General features: G+C 41.0%; 1 protein-coding gene across 1 annotated transcript in view; it reads right to left on the reverse strand.

The window, feature by feature from the left end:
• Window positions 1-1,346: 1,346 nt before the first annotated feature.
• Window positions 1,347-14,095, reverse strand: part of LOC140198398 (lactase/phlorizin hydrolase-like) — a 107,916-nt gene continuing 95,167 nt past the window's right edge. The window contains exons 12-15 of the mRNA XM_072259490.1: window positions 12,706-12,840; window positions 10,473-10,696; window positions 2,829-3,059; window positions 1,347-1,603 (exon numbers count right to left, since the gene is read on the reverse strand). Of these exons, the coding sequence (XP_072115591.1) occupies window positions 1,347-1,603; window positions 2,829-3,059; window positions 10,473-10,696; window positions 12,706-12,840 (847 nt within the window). The remainder of the gene's footprint in view (window positions 1,604-2,828; window positions 3,060-10,472; window positions 10,697-12,705; window positions 12,841-14,095) is intronic.

Here is a 14,095-nt window from a genome sequence, read left to right on the forward strand (position 1 = left end):
TCTTTATTGATTACAACAAGCAGGCATTCTCACTGAGACACACCCAGTTGAGGCTCACATACCCAAAAAATACATCACATTTTATACCCTTAAGATTAAAGTTAACAGCAGGTGATTCAATACAATTTCAATAGTTACCATGACATTGTTTACTTCAATACTTCGGATTGACAGATGGCTTCTTTGAGGTACGTACATACGATGGAAGCATGTAATTGACAAGGCAACTCTGAAGGTTCAAATGCCTTTGTTGGGAAAAATTATTAGCAAAGATATTCTAAAAACTTCTGATGACAGAGGGACAGACGAAACCCATAGTTGTGTGGATTGATGCAGGCCAATTAACACAGCCCCATTGTCTTAACATTTGCCTGATGCATATGCAAATATCTCATGGTCACCATTTTGCAAAACAAAATCTCTTACAGACAATATTGTTTGTTTTCAAAGATGTGATTTAAGTTCAATTTACTGCTTGCAATTTACAATGTGCATTCAGAACTGAGGACCAGTTCTTGTTTGAATTAATATCTACCATATGCACGTAACTTCAGGATACTCCCTAACAAGGGGCAACTTTTTCAACTAGGAAGGGGTCAGGATATGGCATTAGCTGCCTGAGGAGGTGTTAAGCATGTTAACAGCATTTTAAAAGTACTTGTACAGGTATGTGGATTGGAAAGTTTAGAGGGGTATGGGCAAATGGTTTGAGCTCAGATGGAAACACTGGCCAGCATGGACTAGTTGGACTGAAGAGCCTGTTCCGGTGCTGTATGACTCATTCCTGTTAAAATATGAGTAATCTTGTTGACATGATATGCGAAGCAAATATATTTCCATTACTCAGTTGGATGCTGTTTTACTGGATATAATCTTTTTCTATATCTTACGTGTTTATTACTAATAAAAGGACTCAAAGAAAATGAGGGTGGGATAAAGTTTCTGCTAGGTGTTCAAGGCATTGAAGGGATCAACTTTAATTACTGTGGATATCAGGATAATGCTGCAAGGTTGACAATCCTGTATTATCTGCTGTGTTTAAAATGAAAATAAAAAATCAATAACTTAAAGATCAATGATGAAGCTCGTCCATTTAAATTCCTGTATGGATTTTCCCTCAGTCTCATGGCCGTTCAATGGAATTGCTAAAGAAACAGCTTAAACCACCATTCCGCCCGAGCCTTCTTTTACTAAAATATAAAGCTAAACAAAATCATTGAGTTTTATTTTGCATGTATGATTAATAACATATAAGAATAAATCATGCATAATCTTAACGGTATTTTAATGCTGAAATTATAGTGTGAAATGGGGAATCCCCATGGAAATCCTTCATCAAGATTACTTCAAATCTTAGTGTTTTGATTTTTTGACAATGAAATTATGTCTGAGATTGATTCCAGTTGTCTTCTTGCTTTTCTCGTTTTCTGAATTTTATATGCAAAGATAACCAATAAAACAACAGCAATTATTGAAACAACAAGCAAAGCATACAGAGCACTTGCTGCATCCACACTAGTGATTTCCAATCCCAGGAAATAAACTTGCCCTTCATCGGTATTTGTTGTCAAGCTTGTTGATGTGGTTTTCACTGTTGGAGGTTCTGTGGTGGTGGTTAACAAAAAGAAAAAGCAATTTATACGCACATTTAGAGAAAAGCTATTCCCATGCTTTTGCCCATTTACTAATACTAAAAAGTGCTGAATTTTGCTTTGCATTTATCGAATTATGACTGGAAACAAAAAGTAATGAGTACAGAATCCAAAAAAAATGTAGTCGGAATTTCAAAGAGAGTTTTTAAAAATGTATTTTGTTGAGACACCAAAGAAACAATATAAAGAGGTGCTCAGATATTTGTGTGAGTTCTACTTGTTAGCCATTTCTCTAGACAGCTAGTAAAGTCTACTTGGAAATGCTACGTCCAGTTTCAGAAGTACGCCGGTGTTTGTCGTGTAGGCCAGTTACAAGGACATTGGCCAGCAGCACAAACTGAAAAGCTGTGCTGCAGATAAACTGAAATGTGATGAGGTTTTGATGTATTATCATGAAAAGTATACTTAAAGTGAAGGTTGATAGATTTGATTAGTAAAGGCATGATGGGTCAAATGCCCTAATTATGTTCCTGTGTCGATGGTCTTATGGAAGGGCTATTTGGGTCCATGGAAGGTAGTAAAAGAAGAGGTGTCAGAACAAGTGTTTCACACCTAAAGGCTGCAGGGGAAATTGCCAATGGATGGAAAGGTGTGGGTGGGGACAGTGGATGAGCAAAGAGAGTTGTCTCTGCAGTAAGGAGAACGTGGTGCAGAAGCAGTGGCTGCAGAAATGATGAACCCTACCACTTGAGTTAGGATCCCCGGCTGTGATTTTATTGAATGGCAATGTATATGTGAACATTGACATAGCTAATTCCTGCTTCTGTTCTTTTGGGCACATCTGCCAGAAAATGAAGGAACAGGAAGGATTGCAGCAGGCAAAGAGAGGGCTCATTGCCATGTTTTCAATGAACAGTGTGGGTGATAAATATATCCCCTGTCAGTGGCACCCTCCACCACAGCACGAATAAAAATGAAAGATTAAACTTTATTTATCTGCCAGTTTAGATTGTTAGATCTTGCAACTTTTTCACGAATTGTTGTCTCAGTACCAACTTCTTCAGTAAATCAATCCTTACTTTATGAAGTCCAAGTGTAAGGTTTGTCAGCTAGTACGAAGCCAGTTAATAAAACAACCTTCATAGTTAACCAACGTCAGCAGAAATTAGAAAATGAGCAACAACGTTACAAATGTATTTCCTTCAAATGTTATTATGCAGAAAGATATTGACTTACCTTCTGACTGCAGGCACTTGTGTGACCCTAAAGCAGGATCAGGGAAGCCATTGCAGCGAATAATTGTAGAATAAAACTTGGTTGAAGCTTTGGGAATGCGAGGCAAAGAAGGGTCTGTGTGATTTACATAGAATAATCCAAATCTGTCAGCATATCCCATAACCCATTCAAAGTTGTCCATCAGCGACCATGCTGTGTAGCCACGGATATCAACTCCATCAAGTTTGATAGCTATGTGGTCATAATAAAAGATAGTTTGAATTTTATTACACCCCTTTAAGTATTATTCAACAAGATCTAACTGAAAAGTAATAACAAGTAATAAGAATCTGTTATAGGACAGAAGAGAGTATCTGAGTGTAAGGGACCAACATTGGCCTGGGTCTTTTGTAGAGTTAGTGTCGTTAGCTCCTGCATGTAAATTCCAAATATTGAACCATTTGGTTTGCTGCCTGTAATTCGAGGTAAATCCAAGGAATGGACTTAGAATGAACAATGGGTGTAAGAGGTAGCTTAAAATATATTTTAGATCATCCTAATGTATCCTATATTTTAATATGCTGCTAACAATTCACAGTATTTCAATGAATAAACATCTGTCATGTCCACCGTGGCCACGAAAATCAAGAACATTTTCCACCCTGCTGTTATCGGACTCCTGAAAGGATCTTTCATATGTTAAAAGATGAACTCTTGATCTCCAGTCTACCTTGTTATGAACTTTGCACTTTAGTTGTCTATCTGCACTGCACTTTCTTTCTAAACGCAAGACAATATTCTGCGTTTGTTTCCTTTTTACTACTTTGGTGTAATGATATATGGAATAATGTGTCTGGATGTCACACAAAGCTTCTCACTGTATGTCAGTACACGTGACAATAAAGATCAAATAATAATAAACCAACTTGGGATTAATTCTACCAGCTTCAAACAAACAGTTCTGTAAAGATTGTTAACACAAATATGATATGTATTCATTTCTTCTTAAAATGGGATAAAATCAAAACAAGTAAGTCCTGACGAATGGTCTCAGCCTGAAATGTCGACTGTACCTCTTCAATACAGATGCTGCCTGGCCTGCTGCGTTCACCAGCATTTTTTGTGTGTGTTGCTCAAAACAAATGATGATGGTTAGTTAACTCAGAAAATACTGTTAACTGCAATGAATGTGCTGAAAAAAATCTTTGAAACTTGCAGATATGAAAGCAAAGGCAATAATTCACACTGAGTGTGAAGCAGAAATAACAAATGCATTAAATCTGCCAGGAATATGCTAATGACGTATGGAACTTTAAAACGTAGGGCCGGAACACTAAGTCGGAGAGAGAGAAAATAAAGGAGACGTTGAAGCATGCAAAGAACCATTATGCAGTTGTTTTGACAGTGTTTGTGTGCTTAGAGATATGGGCAAGAGGCTTGGACTATTTTGAAGAGTTAGGGTATGGTGGGGGCATGTGAATATTAGATATTAGTGTTGGATCGAAATTGTTGATAAGCCATTGACTGGGAAAGATAGCACAATAGTTTTGACTGGGACAAATAGCACAATAGTGCAGAAGGGGATTGTTGTAGTAACTTGAAAGTAGGATTTTATGCCTTCACTTACCTTGACTTTGCATGTGAGGCGGTTAATCAGTTTTCTATCTACACCGTTGGAGCTTTACTTCTGGTGTTGACCTTGTTTGCAACTTTCTCCCCATTGCACGTTTATTTTTACCTGGAGAGCTTCCTGACTCCCTGCACCTCATCCCCCCCACCAAAGTTCAAAGCAAGTTTATTATCAATGGTGGGGAGGGTTTTATCCATGATGGACTGGGCTGTATCCACTACTTTTTGTATGATTTTCCATTCAAAGGCATTGCTGTTTCCATACCAATGCCCTTGATATGATATATATTCATTTCTTCTTAAAATAGGATAAAATCAAAACAAATGAGTCCTGATGAAGGGTCTCGGCCCAAAACGTCAACTGTACCTCTACAATATAGATGCTGCCAGTCAATAGGCTTTCCACCACACATCTATAAAGTTTGTCAAAGTTTCTGTTGACATGCCGAATCTTCGCAAACCCCTAAGGCAGTAGAGGCACTGCTGTGTGTTCTTTGTAATTGTACTATGTGCTGGGCCCAGGACAGGTCCTCTGAAATGCCAACACCGAGGAAATTAAAGTTGCTGACCCTCTCCACCTCTGATCCTCTGTTGAGGACTGGCCCGTGGTCATCCGGTTTACTCTTCCTGAAGTTAATAGTAAACTTCTTGGCCTTGCTGACACTGAGTAAGAGATTGTTGTTATAGCACCACAAAGCCAGATTTTCAATCTTCCTCTTATGTGCTGATTCATCACCTCTTTGAGACCATAAGACATAGGAACAGAATTAGGCCATTCAGCCCATCGAGTCTGCTCCGCCATTTTATCATGGCTGATCCCATATCCCAGTCAACCCTAAGCACCTGCCCTCTCCTCCTTGATGTCCCGACCAATCAGAAATCTATCAACCTCTGCTTTGTATATATCCATGTCTTGGCCTCCACCGCAGTCTGTGGCAGAGCATTCCACAGACTCACCACTCTTTGGCTAAAAAAGTTCCTCCTTACTTCTTTTTTAAAAGGTCACCCCTCAAATTTGAGGCTGTGCCCTCTAGTTCTAGATATCCCCACCAACGAAAACATCCTCTCCACATCCACCTTACCTCGTCCTTTCAACATTCAGCAGGTTTCAATGAGATAGTCATAGTCATAGTCATACTTTATTAGTCCCTGGTGAAATTGGTTTTCATTACAGTTGCTCCATAAATAATAAATAGTATTAGAACCATAAATAGTTAAATAGTAATATGTAAATTATGAAATAAGTCCAGGACCAGCCTATTGGCTCAGGGTGTCTGACCCTCCAAGGGAGGAGTTATAAAGTTTGATGGCCACAGGCAGGAATGACTTCCTATGATGCTCAGTGCTGCCTCTTGGTGGAATGAGTCTCTGGCTGAATGTACTCCTGTGCCCACCCAGTACATTATGTAGTGGATGGGAGACATTGACCAAGATGGCATGCAACTTGGACAGCATCCTCTTTTCAGACACCACCGTGAGAAAGTCCAGTTCCATCCCCACAACATCACTGGCCTTACGAATGAGTTTATTGATTCTGTTGGTGTCTGCCACCCTCAGCCTGCTGCCCCAGCACACAACAACAAACGTGATAGCACTGGCCACCACAGACTCGTAGAACATCCTCAGCATCGTCTGGCAGATGTTAAAGGACTTCAGTCTCCTCAGGAAATAGAGACGGCTCTGACCCTTCTTGTAGACAGCCTCAGTGTTCTTTGACCAGTCCAGTTTATTGTCAATTCGTATCCCCAGGTATTTGTAATCCTCCACCATGTCCACACTGACCCCCTGAATGGAAACAGGGGTCACCAGTACCTTAGCTTTCCTCAGGTCTACCACCAGCTCCTTAGTCTTTTTTACATTAAGCTGCAGATAATTCTGCTCACACCATGTGACAAAGTTTCCTACCGTAGCCCTGTACTCAGCCTCGTTTCCCTTGCTGATACATCCAACTATGGCAGAGTCATCAGGAAACTTCTGAAGATGACAAGGCTCTGTGCAGTAGTTGAAGTCCGAGATGTAAATGGTGAAGAGAAAGGGAGACAAGACAGTCCCCTGTGTAGCCCCAGTGCTCCCCTACATTTTTCTAAATTCCAGTGAGCACAGGCCCAAAGATGCCAAATGCTCCTCATATGTTAACCCCTTCATTCCTAGAATCATCCTCGTGAACCTCCTCTGGACTCTCTCCAATATCCTTTCTGAGATAAGGGGCCCAAAACTGTTGATAATACTCCAAGTGCTGCCTGACTAGTGTCTTATAAAGCTTCAGCATTATCTCTTTGTTTTCATATTTCCCCTCAAAATAAATGCTAGCATTGCATTTACCACAGACTCAACCTGTGTAGTAACTTTCTGGGAGTCTTGCACGAGGACTCCTAAGTCCCTTTGCACATCTGATGTTTGAATTTTCTCCCCATTTAGATAATAGTCCGCACTGTTGTTCCATCTACCAAAATGCATTATCATACATTTCCCAACATTGTATTCCATCTGCCATCTTCTTTCACTTTCTTCCAATTTGTCTAAGTTCTGCTGCAATCACTTTACTTCCTCAGTTCTACCCACCCCTCCACCTATCCTCACATCATTCGCAAACTGCCACAAAGCCATCAATTCCACTAGATAAATCAATGTGAAAAGTAGCAATCCCAATACTGACCCCCGAGGAACACCACTAGTCACTGGCATCTAACCAGAAAAGGCCCCTTTATTCCCACTTGCTGCCTCCTGCCTGTCAGTCATTCCACTATCTACGCCAGTATCTTTACTGTAACACCATAGGATTTCATCTTGTTAAACAGCCTCATGTGTGGCACCCTATCAAACGCCTTCTGAAAATCCAAGTACATGGCATCCACTGTCACTCCTTTGTCCACCCTACTTGTTACGTCCTTGAAGACGTTACTCTCAGAACCTTCAGCCACCTCTGTTCTGCCATCATCCCCACCAGTATCTCGCTCCAATCCACCTGGGCAAGCTCTTCTCTCATGCCTCTGTAATTCTCTTTATTCTATTGCAATGCTGATATGTGACTTGTGCTTCTCCCTGTAAAATTGCAGTATGAATTCAATCATATTATGATCCCTCCTCAGGGTTCCTTTATGTTAAGCTCCCTAATAAGATCTGGGTTATTACACAACACACAGTCTAAGATAGCCTTTCCCCTAGTAGTTTTGAGCAGAATCTGCTCTAAAAAGCTGTCTCATAGGCATTCAACAAATTCCCCCTCTTGTGAAATGGACTACCTACTGTTGAGGTGGATGGTCACTATCTGACGTTCTCCCTTCCCTCTCCTGACAGTCACCCAGTCATCTGTCTCCTGTGGCCCCAGGGTGACTGTCTCCCTGTAGCTCCTGTTTGTCACTGCTTCACTTTCACGAACAAGCTAAAGGTCATCGAGCTGCAGCTCCAGTTCCCAAACACGGTCTCTAAGGAGCTGCACCTTTGATTCAGCCTATGGCAGTGGTGTCATCAGCAAACTTGAGTATGATATTGGAGCTGTGCTTAGGCACACAGTCATAAGTGTAAAACGAGTAGAGCAGGGAGCTAAGCACACAGCCTTGTGGTGCATCTGCGGTGATGGAGATTGTGGAAGAGATGTTGCCAATCCAAACTGACTGGGGTCTGCAAGCGAGGAAATTGAGGCCAAGATCTTGAAGCTTATTGATTAGTTTTGAGGGGATGAGACTACTAAATTCCAAGCCGTAGTCAATAAAGAGCATCTTGATGTTTGCATCTTTGCTGTCCAGATGTTCCAGGGTTGAGATGGTATCTGCTGTGGACCCGTTGTGCCAGTAGGCAAATTGGAGTGGATTTAAGTCTTTTCTCAGGCAGGGGTTGGTATGTTTCATCACCAGCCTCTCAAAATACTTCACCACCGTGGGCGTAAGTGCTACTGGATGGTAGTCATTGATGCAGTTACCTCATTCTTCATAGGCACCGGGACAAGTGAAGTCTGCTTGAAGCAATGGGTACCTCAGACTGCCAAAGCGAGAGGTTAAAGATCTCAGTAAGCATTCTACCCAGCTGACCAGCACAGGTCTTTTGTATTTGGCCAGTTACTCTGCTTGGGCAGGATGCTTTTTGTGGATTTACCCTCTTGAAGGATACTCGCACGGCCGACCTCAGAGGCTGAAATCACAGGATCACTGGGGCACGTGCAAAGACATAATTGAAAATCAGAAGTTGCTCACATCAGTAATCAGTTATGGGCAATGAATGCCTTTTATTTAATTTGCGCAGCATGTATTCAGCTACCTGTTCATGAAACTGTACCTCTGTACTGTCGTTGTCCACCGTCTGCAGAAGTGATCACAATGTGGTGCAAGCATTTCATTTGTCTATGTTCTCTACTGGGACAAATGATTAGTTATGCATTGCTGTCACAGGATCTGCTTTTGCACTTCTCTCTATCTCCTCTTATCCACAAAGGGGAACTAGTATGGAGTACAGTACTCAGGTACACAAAGTGTGTGAACAGACCGTACGATAAACACCAACAATCCAGCATCAGATAGTTTGGAAACTCTGTGTTTGGCATCTAGCCAACTCTCAGTGAGGCTCCAGAATGCAAATGAGGCATAGAGCCAGGGTCAGCGCTCATCAGTCTCACTGTCAAATTGATTATATCACTGCATGCCATGTGAAAATGGTCAACTATTATATATTAGTCGGAGAATGATCCATTGTTCAGAATATTTGCTAGTCAAATATGACCAAGTTTACAGATGATATGAAGATAGGCCAAGTAGAGCTGAGGAAGCAAGGAATCCCCAGAAGGGCTTAGAAAGAATTGGGCAAAGAAATTGCAGATGTAGGAAATGTATGGTCATATACCTCGGTAGAAGAAATAATGGTGTAGACTATTTTCTAAATGCGGAACAAATTCAAAAATAAAGGTGCAAGGGGACTGTGAGTCCTTGTGCTGGATTCCCTACAAGTTAACTTCCAGGTTGAGTCAGGGGTAAGGAAGGTAAGATGCAATGCTAGCACGCACCTCAAGAGGACTAGTATATAAAAGCAAGGATGTGATGCTGCGGCTTGATAAGGAATTGGGCAGTCCACACGGGGAGTATTGTGAGCAGTTTTGGGCCCTTTATCTCAGGAAGGATGTGCTGGCATTGGAGAGGGACCAGCACAGGGTCATGAGAATGATTTCGGAAATGAAAGTTTTAATGTGTGAAAAGAATTGGATGGCTCTGAGCCTTTACTCGCTGGAGTTTAGAGAATGAGACGGGGGTGGGGGGGAGTGAAGTATCTCATTGAATATTGGAAGATAGAGTGGAGGTGGGGAGGATGCTTCCAAAAGTGGGAGATTCTAGGACAAAGTAGCACAGCCTCACAATAAAAAGATGTCCCTTCAGAACAGAGATGAGGATGGATTTCCTAGCCAGAGGGCGGCAGCTCTGTAGAATTCATTGCCACAGGTGGCTGTGAAGGCAAAATAATTGGATAATGGTGGCTGATTGGCTCTTGATTAGTAAGGGTGTAAAAGGTTATGGGGAGAAGGCAGGAGAATGGAGTTGAAAGGGATAATAAATCAGCCATGATGGAACAGGCCAAATGGCCCAATTCTGCTCCTATGTCTTTTGGTCTTCGGGTCTTATATGTGTTCAAAATTATCAAAATCTTATTGTATGTAGGAATGAGTTAGATTTAAATCCAGATCTTCACTTTGTATTATCCCCTAACAATAAATGTTCTTATATGGGGCATGGCTGACTTGAATTGATATGCAGGATATTTCCTTTAATATATGAAAACGTTCTTCCCATTTTGCCTGAGAATTCATTTGGCTGGTTTAAAAGTGCAATGGCTGTTGATAAACAGGGAAGCCCAATGGATCAGCAGGGCTCTGATTTTGAAGTGCTCATGATGCTAAGCAGCAGTGATTTACAGTAAAGAGCGGAGACTACAGTGGGTGGCAAAGACTTCACTTACCATTGAGCTGGTGTTGTCAACCAAGTCTATTTGTCACTATTATGAAATCGCAGCAAGTCCACAAAATTAGCAGAGAAATTAAAAATAGGAGCCATCTACCTTTTAAAACTTCATTAATGTAACCCCGATAATAATTGATCCTCCAGGTATCATTGAGACCTTGATATCCATGCTCTGAAACGCCATTTTCTGTTAGGTAAATTGGAGGATTGTTGAACTCTTTTTTGATCCAGTTAAGAATTTTCCGATAGCCCCACGGGGTTACTTTCAGCCAAAAAGACCCAGAGCTAAGCCAGCTGCGGTCTACGGTTGTCCCGGTTCCCCTAGAAATAAAGAAGGAATTATTTCACAAAATGGATATTTTTAGCAGAAAATGTTAGAAGAGAAATCTAACTTTGAATATATTTTCTAATCTATCTATCACCACATATTGCAGTAAAATGCAATTTAAAATTTATTGTTTTTAATCTTTTGGGATAAATGAACTGGGTCTTCTGAGGCTCTTGGCTCATTTATATGGAAATCTCCTGATGTAATTGTCATGAATTATGCTGACTCAGAGTATTGTGCTAACAGCAAAGATAAATAAAATGAAGACTGCCAGGAAAAGTCAAAGCCCTCTCAGTAAGAAGAGCACTGGAAGAACTCAGTCAGTCATGCAGCATCTGTGGAAAAAGGAAATAGTTTAGGTTGCAAGGTTATGCAGGGTCTTGGATATGAAACATTAACTGATTTCCCTTTTGACAGCAAATAAAATCTGTCATTTTATTTATTTTACCAGATGGAAGCCCTGCATGAGAGTGTCTGATATCATTGCCCTCATCCGCAAAAATCTCCAATATAGTTCCAGCAATTCCAATCTACAACATTGACACAGATTCCAGAAAATTCAAATTGACATTTATAAATGCTGTCTTCTTTGCTGAAGGGAATCATTAAAATATATCTTTCTACTTTGCAAAGGAAGCATAGACTTTTACTTCTAATATTTCTCCAGGATATCAGCTGTAGTTTCAGCAAGACATATCTAAAAAACCTAATATAAATTACTGCAATATTTCATGCATTTATATAGATAATTTTTGAAGGTCTTTATATATACAAGATTCCCAATGGGTCATCAAGAAACTTAGGAGTGCTCATTGAAGTACTCAACAAAGGGAAGTTTTGTGGAGTCCAGGAAGAGATGTTGGAAAATCTAGATGATTGGAAATCTATTGTGAATGGAACTAGGGAGCCGAGAGAACAGGTTGATTGAAACCTGGACAGGAAGTAAGGCTGGAAGACATTACAGAGATAAGATGGGGTAAAGGAGGATCAGAAGTTTGAATTTTATGCTTTGCAGATGGAGCCAATGTAAATCAACGAGGATTAAAAGAGGCAACATGAAAGCCAGCAACCCAGATTCGATTTCATCGCTGTCTGAAAGTAGCTTATACCCTGTGACCATGTGGGTTTCCTCCTGGTGCTCTGGTTTCCTCCCACAGTCTAAAGGAGTGCAGGCTAGTAGGTTATTTATTTAGGGATACAGCACAGAACAGGCACTTCTGGCCCTTCGAACAGCACTGTCCAGCAAACCACCCATTTAACACTAATCTAATCATGGGACAATTTACATTGATCAATGAACATACTAGCCGGTACGACTTTGGACTGTGGGAGGAAACCAGAGCACCCAGAGGAAACCCATGCAGTCATGGGCAGAACGTACAAACTCCTTAGAGAGGATGCTTAAATTGAAGTCCGTTGGTCAATGGGTGTAATCTGGGTTGTGTGGTTCATTGAGCCGGAGGGACCCGTTATCATACTGTATCTCCAAATAAAAGAAAAATTTAAAAAGACAAAATGTTTTAAAACAATTTAGTTGAATGAAGCCAATCAATAGTGAATGGGTGGAGTTTGCAATGGTTATGACCATGGTGTCTTGGATTCAGGGATGGAGGAGTTTATTATTGATTCTCCACTGAAAAGGCAGAGAAAACAAGACCAAATAATTGACATGACTGATTGTGTGTGGAGGGAAGTATTAGTGATGCATGTATGATAATAAAAGCCATGTTTTGCATTGACAGCATGTAGATAAAGGTGGGGGGGGGTGGGAGGGCATAGGTTGCTGAGGGAGATCAAGGGGTAGAAGTTAGGGCAGGTAAAAGCAGCCAGTGATATAGATTCACCAAATGGATATGTATCAGGAAAAACATGTGAGGACTGTTCATCAGGACTTAGTGATGGAGTAGAGGCATTGGACATGGTATTGTAAAGTAACTACAGTCTAACAAATACTTAACTCAAATAATATATTATGTACTATTTTTATTATTTAAAATCTTACCTGTCAGCATCATACAGTGGGATAAGATTTCCAAGATTGGCATTGAAAGCCAACACGGTGGTGTAGTGATTAAATCCCATATAATCGTAGGTTCCTTTAATTCTTCTTTTTTCAGATTCTGAAAATTCTGGGAGCCTGAGAATGTTATTTGATAGACAGTCAAGTACCTCAACAACATTTCTCTTGCCAAGTTCTACCACTCATACCTGCTATCCTCAGGTCTCTTTGTGACAGATGTTTAAAACGATTTTGATTTGACTTCTGGATTGTTTAAGTAAGCAAAAATGACTCTCATCCTGTTAATGGTTCCAAGTGGATCAGAATCAGGGTTATTAACACAGACATACGCCATGAAATTTGTGGTTTTGAGGCAGCAATACAGTGTCAGACTTAAAAATTTACTATAGGTTACATTAAAAAATAAGTGCAAATGAGGAAAAGTGAGGTTGTGTTCATGCATTCATGGACCTGAAAAAAGGCAGTAACTTTCAAGTAGTCAAGCCAAGATAAACCTGTTCTGTAGTCAAGTGATATTATCCAGACATGCAAAGCAGATTTGGAACTCCACTCTTTTCCTAATTCTTCAATTGCTCTTCCTTACTAAACCCCTTTTCAAGCAATTCTAAGGAATAATGGCTTTTGGACTTGCATTCTTTTTTTAAATTGTTGGCAATGTTGTTAATGTATTGCTGTTGTGGTATCAATGATAAACTAGTGGACATCCTCCTCAGAGGACACCAAACAGGTGGCTTTGCATGGCAATGAGAGAAAAGAGCCGATTCCTACAAAATGTTCGTCCATCGTCGGCGTCAATGAGGACCTCGACACCATTATGACGGTGTCAAGACGGGGGCATGATTTGGATTTAAGTGAGAGAGAGTTGCACAGCATAAGCGTCACTCTCTCTTCCCAATTCCCATTTGGATCCGGTGGCAAGACAGAGGTGAGACGGCTGGAGATGGGACTAGGCGCAGTGGATGACCAGGATGTCTTCTGTGTCTTGTCCTGCTCTACACGTTCCACTATGCTTGCAGAGACCTCCTGCTTGACCGTTGAACCTTCCATTGGTGTCGTCTGCTCAATCCGCCAGAATCTGTCTTCACATGTTGGGATAGACAACTTCCTATCTCACTAAGGGTTTGAGACCGATCGGCTACCCTCACCTGGTTTAGCCAGCTTGTCCAGCCTTTGCCCGGGGTGTGGCCGCTGTCACATGCAAACAGCTACGGGGAGCCACAGGTGAGAGCTGAGTGCCAGGTGGGGACCAAAGGTGGACTAACCGCCTTGAAAAGGACACGACATGTTCCCCCTACAAAATAAGGCAAAAACCGAGGAATATATATTCATGGCTTCAAAGTTACAAAACAATTTCCAGCATAGAGTTAGCCAA

The sequence above is a fragment of the Mobula birostris genome, chromosome 5, assembly GCF_030028105.1.
Source record: "Mobula birostris isolate sMobBir1 chromosome 5, sMobBir1.hap1, whole genome shotgun sequence".
Lineage (NCBI taxonomy): Eukaryota > Metazoa > Chordata > Chondrichthyes > Myliobatiformes > Myliobatidae > Mobula > Mobula birostris.